The sequence below is a fragment of the Mesoplodon bidens genome (assembly GCF_964165515.1).
Source record: "Mesoplodon bidens genome assembly, chromosome: 7".
Classification (NCBI taxonomy): Eukaryota; Metazoa; Chordata; class Mammalia; order Artiodactyla; family Ziphiidae; genus Mesoplodon; species Mesoplodon bidens.
Window position 1 is genome coordinate 82,023,255 of NC_138164.1, and position 14,003 is coordinate 82,037,257.

At 36.7% G+C, this 14,003-nt stretch overlaps 1 protein-coding gene across 1 annotated transcript in view; it reads left to right on the forward strand.

Moving 5' to 3' along the window:
• SLC17A6 (solute carrier family 17 member 6) overlaps positions 1 to 14,003 on the forward strand; it is a gene marked incomplete at both ends in the record, with an annotated part of 37,015 nt that overhangs the window by 10,608 nt on the left and 12,404 nt on the right. Inside the window, 3 exons of the mRNA XM_081239304.1 lie at positions 11,594 to 11,708; positions 12,807 to 12,894; positions 13,429 to 13,515. Of these exons, the coding sequence (XP_081095430.1) occupies positions 11,594 to 11,708; positions 12,807 to 12,894; positions 13,429 to 13,515 (290 nt within the window). The remainder of the gene's footprint in view (positions 1 to 11,593; positions 11,709 to 12,806; positions 12,895 to 13,428; positions 13,516 to 14,003) is intronic.

Genomic DNA, 14,003 nt, shown 5'->3' on the forward strand with positions numbered 1-14,003 from the left:
GACCACCATCCTGCTATGATGGAATTGGTTTATAATCCTCCAGTCTTTTAGGGCCAGAGGTGACTATCTCTATTTCACTCATCCAGCTGCCTATCAAACATCTAGCCATCTTCCCATTGTGGGCTCTATAGGTTAGGTATCTGGGGCAATGCAGAAGAGGCCTTCTTTTCTTCTGACAAAAGAAAATACCCTTTCCAGGAGATGAATAGATGTATCTGGGAGGAGGGGTCCCTAAGGGCTTGCACGTGGTTTGCTGACACACACTTCTCTCTCCTTCCATTCTCCTCTCCTCCCACCCTTACTAGGTCTGGCTTCCCCTGTGGCTGCCACAACCTACTACTGCAGTGCAGAAGCAGCCCCTGGGGGGAGGGACGTGATTTTGAGGGAGGAGAGAGTCAGGTGGGCAGCTGGTAGAGTGATTCTCCCGCTGCCATATGCCACTGTTGGGGCTGTCTAATTTCCCTGTCATGAGTGATGAAGTCATTTTTACAACATAATGAGGTACCAAGGGACCCAGAGGGCTGGCTTGTGCTTGTGTATTCCTTTTTTAATTTGGGAATGGGGGCATCAGATGTGACAAAGGGAGGCACCGGAGTCCTGATTTGATTAGATTAAATCCATTAAACAGCCTGAATCAGTCTATTCCTGCAGACCCTCTAGAAGAGGATTAGTGCCACACCTGGGGTGAGGAACACTAGATCCCTGTTAAGTGACAAGCCCGTACCCAAATGGAAACTGATGGATTGATTCTGGGAAAATAGATATCATCTGTAGAAATGACAAGTCACCAGTGTTCCTGTCACATCTTCCGGGCAAATCCTTTTTGGGTGGGCTTGATATGTGAGGTTGTTTGTGGCTATGGGTCATAGAAAAAGAAGATGACTGGGAATTTCACAGCTAACTCACTCTGGGTCACAATGAATGTTAATCATCAGGCAGGGCGTGATGCCGGTTCTCAGCAACTGCATTTGCTTTTCCAAACATTTCTGTTCAGGGATACTATATGCCTCTCAATTCTGGCAATCTGTTTGGTAATATAGAACCTCCTCTCCCTCTGTCTTCTCTCTCTCTCTCTCTCTCTCTCTCTCACACACACACACACACACACTTTTCCCTTTTTTGTCTTACAGTGTGAAATGATTATGTTATCTTACATATAATCACTTTAAGAACACTGGAGTGTACGTGTGTGTGTATAACAAGCAGAAGAGAAACAAGTAAAATGAGGTTTTAACTTGAAAATAAGCAAATTGAATTCATGTTAGTATGTCATTTGCTGCAAGAGAAATCATGAGGAAAACAACAATTTTAAGTAGCTTTCAAGTGGTTTATCGTTTTGAAAATCAATCTTAATAAGCAAATGGCTCTTATTTCATTTCACAGAAATTGTAATGATGTTCTTTGAGACATTTAGAGCACCCATCAGTTTCTAATCCTGTTCTTCAGGCACAGAAAAGTTAAGATTTTTCATATTTAGTTTGCACATTTCTTTGCTTTTCTTTCTCAACCCAGTTACTTACTTATGTTCGCACCAGGAGTGGGTTTTTAAAGTAGCACTTTAGCTGCCAATTATAAGGAGAAGGGCTTTAAACAGAATAAAATATCATTTTAGTTGAGATTCATCTTATTATTTGGAACTTCAAGTTCAGCAATATTTATCTAATTACTAATTAGATAGTTTGACTATTCAGCAAAAGCAATATATTAGTTTCATTTATTGCTAAAAAATTAGTGTAATTTGCTAGAATTTTCAGTGATGGTTTATTTTTACATATGGTACTAACATAAATATAAATACACTGATATAAATATACTGCCTGATATTACATATACTGATATAAATACTGCCTGATATTATAGATAACCTAGATTTACAAGCCAGAAAATCAAAAATTTATTTAAAAATGGAAAAATATTTATTTGGGGGAATTTATTTCTAAAAAGTTTTTTAATGTAAAATATAATATTTCTTTATTTTTCTTCACATTATTCACCTTTATTTGGAAGAAGCAGTGATCAGACCTTATATGACTTTCTTAACTGAAATGGATTATAAAGCAAAAAACAAAACAAATGGAAAACCCAGGCTATAAATCAGAAATTCGATTAATTTTACAAATGTGTAATTGGTTAATTATATTGAATAGAGTTTTAAATGTCTATTCTATAATCACCAATTCATTAAAACATTCTCAGATAAACTACATTATTATTTGATATGTTTTAAAGTTTAACATTTAACCTATGGCGAGGCATTGAAAAATGCACCTGAAAAAAATCCACAATGGAATTTCAAAAGACAAAAATATTGTAAAAATGAATCTGAAAAACAGCACAAATTTTCTCTTTGAGCCTCCGGAAGTCAAGCAATAGCATGACTGTTTAATTTATATAATGGAGTAGAGGACAGCCTTCTCCTAATCCATAGTTAAAAAGAGTCCAGAAATCTAGCTTTTAGATTAAAATGGGGGAAAATAGAAAGCCAACCTCATTGCATGGAAACACAGAAGAGACACTCTAATTATGTGAAGTGGAAAGGGGTGAGTGAATATCAGAAGAGCTTTTCAATCAATGTGAAGTAGATCATTCAGGTATAAAATTTCTACCTCACCCTAAACAGTACATTTGTATTTGGGGTGGGAAGAGAGAGGATATGAAATATAAATTGTCTTCATAATTGCCTTAGTTTTCCATTTCAGGAGGTAGACGCAATTAGAATTAAATAGAATAATAAATATATGTATCACTAAACTTTTTATACATATCATCATTGTTCCTTAGAGCAACTCTATAAGGCAGACATTATTATACTTGTTTTACTGATGAGAGAACTGAACACAGAATAGCAGAGTTATTTTCCCAAAGATCACTACCTGGTAAGAGGGAGATCTGGCATATGAACCCCAGTATGTCTGATTTCAAATGATGTGCTCCTTTACTAAATATATTTTTCCTATTGAATAGATTTGTGTGTATGTTCTTTAAAAAATCTATTTTATAATCTCTTTTAAAATATTACTATATTGCTTAGTGCTGGGCTAGGTCCATAGGAAAGAGCAGCACAGCTGTGGAATAATTTAAAATATTTATTTATTTGCACGGTTTTGATTTTTAGACAAGTCTTTTGATAAACTTGAAAAACAGGTAATGCTGGGTAGTATTTTCAGGGCAATATTGCCGTGAAATGCAATTGTGTGTCAGAGACTGGTGCTAGGGAAAATAAAACTCACATGAATATTAAATGTTTCTTAGTATGTAATCTATTTCACTTTGTTGAGATATCAAAAATATATTCAATGCTTATATTTGTTTGTTTGTGTAACATCAAGCCAAACAAAAATGATGACTATCAAGCATAATACAACCTACACAACTATGTTAAATATTGATAAATGGAGAGATTCTTTAAGAGGACAATATATCACCTCTGAAGCATTACCACCTAGTTTAATTTTGAAAGCAGAGCTTCAAAGACAGTGGTTTCAAAATCTAATGAGGATGTTGTGCTGAACAGAAAGTGTAGTGGCAGTTGGTTTCAGGAGATCCCACAATGTTGTCTGGAAGATGGGTCATGTACTTGAACTCAGCAACTATTTCAAGTGAGGATTTATCCACAGGAGTACTCTAAATTCTATAGTCCATAGCTACCAGCCTACAGTTATTCTATGAGAGTAACTCAGCTTCCTAGAATTGTTAGGATACCCAGAACAGCAGTTTGTCCCCATTAAAAACTCAAGAACAAATAAATGGCCAATTGATTTTAAGGCTATTGGGATAAAGAAAGCTCAAAGAAAAAAAGACCTGTTATCACATACGTAGATCTCAGGAGGGAAGATTTCATTTCCCTCGATTTAAAATCTTTATAAAAAAGTAACTGGTGATCATTTCTTAAGAGCATGCCACATGCAAAGTATTCTGCTACCATCAAGGAGTTTGAAGAAATGAAAGACCTAGACTGTCTCCGCCAAGAGACACAAATAATGTGGGGGATGGAGGAACACATGATATCTTGGGTTAAGTCTTATAAAAATGATCTACAGTGCTTCAGGAATATCTGAGAGAGGCAATTAGCTGGAAAAGAAAGGCATGCGTGCATGTATGGTGGGTAGGTATTGGGGGGCAAGTCTGTGGGGATTCCAAGACAAGTAAAATTGATCTGAAGAAGGCTGTCAATTTTTGTTTGTTTTTTTCCTGTCTGTCAGGTATTTTAGGTAGACTATTGAGGCACAGATTGAGAGGCTGACGCATTTTAATAACTCTATATGCCCTCAGAATGGTAGCTAGAATTCATGCACTTTAAACTTCTAGAATTTCAGGATAATACAGAATGACTTTGAATCCATGGTCACAGAAATAGCATTATTAATTAGGGCAAAAACATTCTGGAAGAAAAAGACAGAGAATAAAACTTCTCTGAAAACTCTGTTGAATGTTAGGGAATTTCTATATCATGATAACTGATATTATAAACTACTTGCTGTTAACCAGATACTGTCTCCTTTCATAATTGATTTATTTAATCTTCATGATAATCCCTTGAATTATGAAGACATATTATCTCCATTTTACAAATGGAGAAGGTAAGGTTTAGAGAATTCAAGTATTAACAACTTGCACAAGGTCAGACATAGTAAGAAATTAGAGTTGGAAATTGAATTCATACAGTGTAACCATAGAACGTGTATTCTTAACTAATGTTATGTCATGCTGTTTATATGTCCCCAAGAAAAATATGGCAGCTGCTCGGTCAATTTGGTTAATGAAGACAATCAAAACCAGGTCAAAGAACTTCACTTTGGGTCCTGATCAAATGATCTAATTATGATTTGTATTTTATAAAGGACATTGTCCTTTTCAGCAGGTGTTTCCATTCCACCCATGCTGCTCCCCTCTATAATAAAAGGTAAGGCTCTTACTTCAGCTGTGACAAGCTCTGTTCTCTCTGGGCCTGTCCCTTGCCCCAGATCTGTCTCTTCTGTGATGGCTGAGGGAATATCTAGCATAGTACTGCTAAATCAATGATTCTAATATCAGGAAGAGCGACATCAGCATCACCAGGGAACTTGTTAGAAATGCAGATTCTTAGGCACCGTGCAAACCTAGGGAATCAGAAGCTCTGGCACCCAGCACTCCGTGTTTGAACAAGCTTCCTAAGGTGCTGATGATACATGAGGAACTCTGGAAATCGTAGTGCTGAACTATGTTATATCCTAGAACTTCTTTTCCATACTCAGTTTTACTATTTCTTCCACTTCTTTTGTGAAGCTTAGATTTTGTTCATAAAAAGACAACCCTCCTGAAATAAGCCTCTCCATTTACCTACTTACTTCAAAGCCAACTACTCGGTATAAATTAAATAAGTTACAAGGATGTAAGTACAGCACAGAGACTATAGGCATTATTTTATAATAACTTGGTATGGAGTTTAATCTATAAAAATATAGAATCACTATGTTGTACACCTGAAACTAATATAATGTTGTAAGACAACAATAATAAATAAATAGACAAACAAACAAACCATAGGAAGGACAGAGTAGAATTCTGCTCTCACTCCCCACTGCTTTGACAATCCATCTTTCAATAATGTTTTGGTCTTTCACAGTTTTTGTTATTTTATCTGTTGCTGCTGGCACTATTAGTGCTAGTATTAGTTCTGCCCCTATTAAAGTACAATAGAGCTTAGTGGTTAAATACCTAGGATCTACAACCAGACTGAGTCATTATAAGTCATAGTTCCCCACTTAATGTCTATGTGACCTTAGCAACTTATTTAACTCACTGGGACTTGGTTATTTTATCTGTGAAATAAGAATAGTAGTGGTGGCCCTCTAATATAGTTTTTAGTTTAAAATGAGAATTTAGAATAGTGTCTGGCACACACTAGCATAACACCATTGGCTATGATTATTTCTACTTGACTGACTCACATTTATGGATTTATTTTTATGTGCCAGGCACCAGACTAAGCCTTTTAGGTATATTATTTCATTTAGCCTCACAGCAATCCTATGAAATATAATAGATTAATATAATCATTGAACAACTAATACCTCTTAAATGCTTAGGACATGCCAGACATTCTTCTGGGTGCTTAATTTGTCATAACTCATAGGTTCTGTAAATATCCATGTTTTGTAAATGAGGAATGAAGCATAGATAGTAAAATAAACTGTTCAAGATCACTCAACTAATAAGTAACAGAAATGGGCTTTGAATCCCAGATGTCTGGCCTAGTAACCATGCTCTAGACCATTACACAACACTGCTCTTTTTATAGACAAGGAATCAGAAGCCTAGAGAGATTAAGTAACTTTCCAGTCACATAGTTATTAAGCAATAAAGCTAAAGTTTTACAAAAATTTCTGTATACTATTTATGTCATCTTTTTTTTCTTTACCAACTTTACTGACCTTGGCCCCTTTACTCCCCTGGAAGCCTTCATCTTACTTGAACTTACATGCATGCTGGTCACCTTCTGTCTCCCTGACTTCATAGTTTCCTCTCCTCAATTTCAGTAAGCTTCATATTTACTTGACTTTAGGGGCATAATTGACTTCCCTCTATGATCACCCTAAACTCCATCATCTCCAAGATGTCATGGACTTATGGTCTCTTCTCTTGCCTTCCTTATCCTATCTACATTTCCTCAAACCCTCTTCACGACTTCCCTGTTCATCATCTCACTCCTGATGTTCTTACTTCTACTCACGTGTACTACTGTGTCCAGCCATTTTCAATACTGCCCTAGTTTTTGATATGTAATGTAATCTCTTCTATGTTTCAAAACTTTGCTGATCCATTTCCTCTTTGGAATTTCTTCATTCTTTTTTAGATTAATCTTCCAAAGCCCAACTTTAAAGTTTCCTCCTGATGGACTTCTTTCCTGGTCACCCCAGCTGGAATGGACTTTTCTCTCCTTTGCTTTCCATTTGTACTCTTGTTTTGCCCTTTGGCATATGTTGTCTCTTGGCTACTTGTCTTTCTTTTTCTCTTCTATTACACCAAGGACATCCTTGCCTTTTTCTAGCTGCCTAGTTGCATCATGTAGATGAAAGAGTGCAGATTTACAGATTTCCGTATCTGAGAGTTCTGGATTCAAATATCAGCTCTATTGCTTGCTTTTTTCTTGCACAGTCTGTCTCTATTCTCTGATTTATAAAATGAAAAGAAAGTGTAACTCAGAGAGTTGTTGTGAGGATTAAGTGAATTAATGTAGGTGGAGAAAGTATAGTAAGTGCTCCCTTCTCCTCAACACAGTACCTTAAATATAGTCTCACAGAGGTTTGGAGTGTGAATGCATAAATGAGTGTTGAATGAAGTGGCTGCTTCAGTTTTGGCTGTATGTAGTACATCAAGAAAAAGTGTAAAGTCTTCCCATATTGGCCAAGAATTTTGATAACCATAATTTTAATAACTTGGCTGTGGATTTGGATATCATTTTCATGAAAGGAGAAAAGAAGACTAAGTTCTGAAAAGTTCGATGGATTGTATTCTTAAATAGTTAGAAAAGAGTCAATCCATTTTTAAAATTTTATTTATTTATTTATTTATTTATTTTTGGCTGCGTTGGGTCTTCGTTTCTGTACGAGCGCTTTCTCTAGTTATGGCGAGCAGGGGCCACTCTTCATCGTTGTGTGCGGGCCTCTCACTATCGTGGCCTCTCGTTGTGGAGCACGGGCTCCAGACGCGCAGGCTCAGTAGTTGTGGCTCATAGGCCTAGTTGCTCCACGGCATGTGGGATCTTCCCAGACCAGGGCTCGAACCCGTATCCCCTGCATCGACAGGCAGATTCTCAACCACTGCGCCACTAGGGAAGCCCAGTCAATCCATTTTTATGATGCAATGGCCACTAATAATAAAAATGGATTGTTAAACAGATTAAGAAAGTTAAAAGTAGGAAGCATTTAGAAATGTCACAGATTACATAATTGGAAACACTATATTCAGGGTAAGAGTGGAAAATAAACATCTAAAGTGATCTGTTGACATTTTATCTCAGGAATAATAGTGTGATTTCAAGTAGCTTTGTGAAGATGATTATTTAAATTTACGGTTAGAATACTGAAACACATTACGGACTACATATTATGTGCATAAATAGATATAAATCCCAGTGGCAAAACCCACTGACTTTGGAATCAGACAAACTAGATTTGAAACAAGGCTCCTCTACCTAGAGCTGGTTAACAACTTGGGCAAGTGATTTCACTTATCTCAGGTTTAGTTTCTTCATCTATAAGATGGGTATATTAATAATGCCCATGTCATTAGGTTGTTAGATGGTTGTGGGTTTTATGGCATGTGAAGTGTTAGCATCATGTCTAGCAAGTAAAATAAGCACTTATTAAATTTAGCTCTGAGTTGAGTAACAAATAGTTCATAATTGATTTAGCTCTACTAGCAAGTGATTTTATCCCCCAGGGGATATTTTGCAATTGCTGGAGACATTTTTGGTTGTCACAACTTGGAGGCATGTGCTACTGGCATATAGTGCATAAAGGTCAGGGGTGCTCTTAACATGATACAATGTACAGGACTACATCCCATGACAAAGAATTAACCATCCTAAAATATCAACGTGTGGAGGTTGAGAAATCTTGAGCTAAAGAATGGATAAAATTCATCTCTCTCTAGTTTATCTAGAGATAGCAGTATTTTAAACTCTTTCAAATAGGGAGAAAGAAACTGATGATTAAAAGCTATATTCATAGAAAATAAACATCATGCATCATTCTTTCAAAATAAGTACAGTATTATAAAAGAATTCACATGTTAGATAAACCTGGATTTTAAAAAGTACTATGTTCTTAGGGCTTCCCTGGTGGCGCAGTGGTTGAGAGTCTGCCTGCTGATGCAGGGGACGCGGGTTCGTGCCCCGGTCCAGGAAGATCCTACATGCTGTGGAGCGGCTGGGCCTGTGAGCCATGGCCGCTGGGCCTGCGCATCCAGAGCCTGTGCTCCGCAGCGAGAGAGGCCAGACCAGTGAGACGCCTGCATACCGCAAAAAAAAAAAAAAAAAAAAAAAAAAAAAAAGGTAATACAGCCATACCTGCTTGAAAGCTAATTCAAATTAACAAGCAATAGGGTGAAAGATGTGAGCAAAACAAAGATTTATAAGACATGCTTAAAGAAAAAAAGTACAATGTTCTTTTTTGTTGTTTTTATTTTTTTTGTAAAACTTAGCATGCAAAATGATCACTTGGACTACTTATTAGAACAGATTTCCAGGCTTCACTCCTAGCACATTCTGGTTTGGAAAGTCTGGAGTGAGAAATCTGCATTTTTAATAGCACTCCAGGGAATTCTAATGCAGCTGGTTCATAGATGACAGTTTGAAGGAATTCTTCCAAAGGGCTGAATGGGGTGGATGCATAACTCATATAGACAATTTTGAAAACCCTTTAGCACCCTGTAGCTCTGGTTCTCTTTATCCTTGATGTCTTAAGCAGCCCCAGTCTCATTATTACCAAGTATAATAAGCAAAATGGGATGGATCTACAGAAAGATACTCTCAACACTAGTTTTTCCGTATCAAGACAGCCTACCCATATGCCCAAAACTCCTGTGTCATTTGCACTTTCTGCCTTCATCCTCTCTGTTGCACATGTTCAACATTCAAACTCCCAGAACAGGGGAAAAATATGTTTTCCTCATTAGGCTTTGGGATCAGGTACCATTTACCACTAGGTCCCGGAAACTTGCCACATACATTTCCTTCTATCTAGTTCCTCTCAGCCCTAAAGGAAACCTCCAAAGTGTTCTGGGGTTTGCACACAAGAACGTGTGGATTTCAGTCTTAAAAGAGGTGAAAATTCCTTCAACTTGAAAGTAATCAAGCATGAAAATACATTTTAAATCAATTTAAATAACAATTTTGGATTTTTATTTTATAAAGACAGGTTATGGGATTTTTGCATTTATTTTCTGAAAAATAAATCCATATTTGGCAGAAGTTTAATATCACTGCATGTGTGGCATTTTAATAGGAATAAGCATTTCTAGGAATAGAAAGTTTCTATTTTGTGCTAAACTTTTAGGAAATAAGTTATTCTTTGACTCAGACTCAAAGATACCTATTCAACAAACAGCACAGAGGAAGAATGGAACAGAATATTCACCTCCTGAGTGACTAGTTACCTCTGAGGAGAAGCCATTGAGGACAGGAGGATATTAGGCTACATCAAGTAAATAAATGTATTTGGCCCAGTCTGTGATTCATAGAAAAAGAGCTGATCCACTTCAGCCCTTCATAAAGCCATTTCTCAAATTTCAGGAGCAGATTAATAATGATCAAGACCCCTTTCAGAAACTTACATCTTTAACAGTTACATTTCAATGTGGCCTTGGAAAAATAAGAGTTTCTATGAGGCAACAAATCTTGACTGAATCCAAGGCTCAAAGTTTGACTTGAAAAAACTTGCACAGAACACACAGGTTAGCTCATTAGATAAAACGTGTCCCCAAATTTCTTTGCCAGAAAATATTTCTAAATTTACCCAGTTAAGGGGATGTTTTTCTTGCTTAGTATTAGCATTATGGGAGATTTTTTGGTTGATGATGGAATGGAATTTTTACTTGCAGATGGATAAAAGTGTTAGCAATTTTGAATTGTTGTTTAGATCTATGCAAGGACAGGTGTGCCTCAGACAGAATCCCACCACCTACCCATCTACACAAAAAGACAGACAAACCTGAGATAGATATATTAATTGATCATGATTTCTATTATAAACCTGTCCTGAGGGAGCTGATCATGAGATTTTTTTCATAAAATTTTATGAATGGAATCATATTTACCATACTTCATGGTATCACATGAGTTACAATTCCATTTAGGCATTTATTATTTCTTCAACAACTCTTCAGTGAGCATCTACTACGAATCAGGCACTGTGCTATGCATTAGAGATACAAAAGTGTATCTGAAAAACAAGCTCTTGCCCTTAAGTGCCTTATATTGTAGACTGATATATAGACCAAAAACATATACAATGATTAAGTATCTATCTGCAATTTGTAATTAGATCTGTGAAGAAAGTGAATAAAATTAAGTATAACCAGATTTATTGGGTCCTTCTTTTATTTCTTGTGCTTCAAATGACGTAGCAATTCAAGGTAGTCCAAGTATCTATTTGCAGTGGCTAACCAATCAAGTTCAGAATATTCTTATTCTTTTATTTATTTTATTTTTTTATTTTTATAAATTTATTTATTTATTTATTTTTGGCTGTGTTGGGTCTTCATTTCTGTGCGAGGGCTTTCTCTAGTTGCGGCGAGTGGGGGCCACTCCTCATCACGGTGCGCAGGCCTCTCACCATTTTGGCCTCTCTTGCTGCGGAGCACAGGCTCCAGACACGCAGGTTCAGCAGTTGTGGCTCACGGGCCCAGTTGCTCCGTGGCATGTGGGATCTTCCCAGACCAGTGCTCGAACCCGTGTCCCCTGCATTAGCAGGCAGACTCTCAACCACTGCACCACCAGGGAAGCCCCAGAACATTCTTATTCTTTTAGAAAAAAACAGTCTACCTTAAAATTGCTTGCAATTAACTTGATCTGAGAAATGTATATCTATTAACTCCTTTTATTTTTCAGAGTTTTTGGAGCTGCCATACTTCTTACCTCTACCCTGAATATGCTAATCCCATCAGCAGCCAGAGTGCATTATGGGTGTGTCATCTTTGTTAGGATACTGCAGGGACTTGTTGAGGTATGCAACTACAGGATGACATCACTTTAAGGTTGGCATGCTAGTAAGAATCAGAAGATTATCTTTGTTTTGATCTACAAATAAATATATTTTATTAGGTTGTATCTACAGAGTGCTAAAAAAATTGGAAAATTAGAAATCAGTTGTCTTTAAATGATGACAAACTACAACTGTGACTGCCTACCCCCACTTCTCTAGAATTTAGTGGTGCTAAAGAAATGTCTAGTGACTATTTGACTTAAAAAAAAAAACAGGCACTTTTGTTAATGTGCTGTGATAAAAATTTTGAGTCCATCCTCTGCTGGTGATAACCTTGGATTAATACCTTTGGAGAGTTTTATAACAAGTCCCTGTTGGCTTTAAATCACGATCTGAGTTTTCACTAAAACATTTCATTGAATGTATACTTTTAGCATCTAACTCTAATGATTGACTTTTGCTCCATCAGCCTGTAGCCTTTGAAAGAACATCATTTAAAAACTTGAGAATGGCATACCTGTTGCCCCTTCTCTTTCCATGGAGTATGGTGGGAGTAGACAATCCAGATAAAGTGTTAAGGCACTGAAAACAATTTCCTGTCTCTCCATAAAGAAAGAAGAAATGATAGGATCAAGATAACAGAAAAAGAACATTTTAAAGGTTTTAAGTTCTAGACACTAATTTCAGGAAGTATGACCTTCAAGGATCTAAGCATCACCATCCTCTGTAGGGATTCCTTATACTTAGGAATAACTGAATTTAACGCCTCACAAAAATGTCTCTCAAATTACTCAAACTGTTCAGAATTGCAGATGAACTGAGTAATAAAGGATCTTTTCTTTGGCCTTAATCAGAAGAAACTTGAGGTAGCAGGAAGCCTTGAAGGGTGGGAAGAATTTGAACAGGTGACTAAAAAAGAGGCCATGTCTTACCTGGTCTGGGTTGAAAGTTTTTAAAATGGAATTTCATGGAATGAGCAAAGAAAGGCCCATGAGTGGCAGCTTTCCCTAAGACCTTGCACCCATTCTAAGGAAACAGCATTGCATCAGAGAAGTGAAGGTACTTATTTTCCAATGATCCTGCATCCTAAATGGTGATGGATATCTTCTCCCATCATAGGGCGTCACCTACCCAGCATGTCATGGGATATGGAGCAAATGGGCCCCTCCTCTAGAGAGGAGTAGACTGGCAACCACCTCTTTTTGTGGTGAGTATTATGTGCAGATATAGTTATGGCAGGTAAAAGCTTAGGAACAACTTTGATAAGAGTTGGAAGTTGGTAAAGCTCACCTGTAAAACCATTTGTGGTGTGTCTGTCTGTATACGTGAGGAAAGGTTTTTGACCCACCATTTCAATTTCTGTAATTATTATTGGTCTCCTCAAATCCTCTATTCCTTCTTACATTTTGTATTTTATAGTAGTTGGTTCATTTCATCTGGTTTTCAAATATATTCATGAATAATTTTTATTATAGTCTTTTAAATGTTTTTTTTTAATTATAGTATTGTATTGTTTTTATTTATCTGACTTGGGTATGTAGGTAATATTCACTTGCATAGTCTTTTACTCCTAAGGCTAAGTACATAGACATATGTATGTGTTTGGATGTGCATAGGTGTGAGTGCACACGCACCCAAGTGTGCAAGGGTGTGTTTGTGTGATCCAACCAAGGAACATGAAATGAAGTCAAGAATTTTATTGATTTCACTTACCTTCCTCCCATTTTCTCTTCTACTTTAGGTTCCTATGCTGGAGCTGTGATTGCAATGCCTTTAGCTGGCATTCTTGTACAGTATACTGGCTGGTCTTCAGTATTCTATGTCTATGGTATGTTGCATTTCTATACAATAGAGTTAAAAGAAATGTGCGTAAACTAAAACAGTAAGATAGATCTGTGACTATACTGTGTTTGCTAATTATTATTTTTTCATTAAGATTCCTTTCCTTTTATTCTGAGAAGATCAAGGAAAATGTTTTATCTCTGTGATTTTCTCTACACTGTTATTTTTTGTTTTTAAAAGCAACAACATTGCTGATGGAAACTTTGTAAGGTATGTGTTGTCCTTGATTATGAAATAATTAAATTAGCTCTTGATTCAAAGCTGATTAAGAGGAAGAAGCTGGGATACACCCACTTCTCTTTTTTTGCTACTGCTTTTTTGGTCATTTCCCTAATCCTTCTTCCTCAAGACTCAATAGGGGTAGAAAGCTGAAAGGTGATATTAGTGCTAATGCAAAAATTCAATTTTGTGATGAAATATTAGCAGTCAGCTGCAGCGGCAGCACATTTTAGTCCACATTTCCCCAGAATTAAA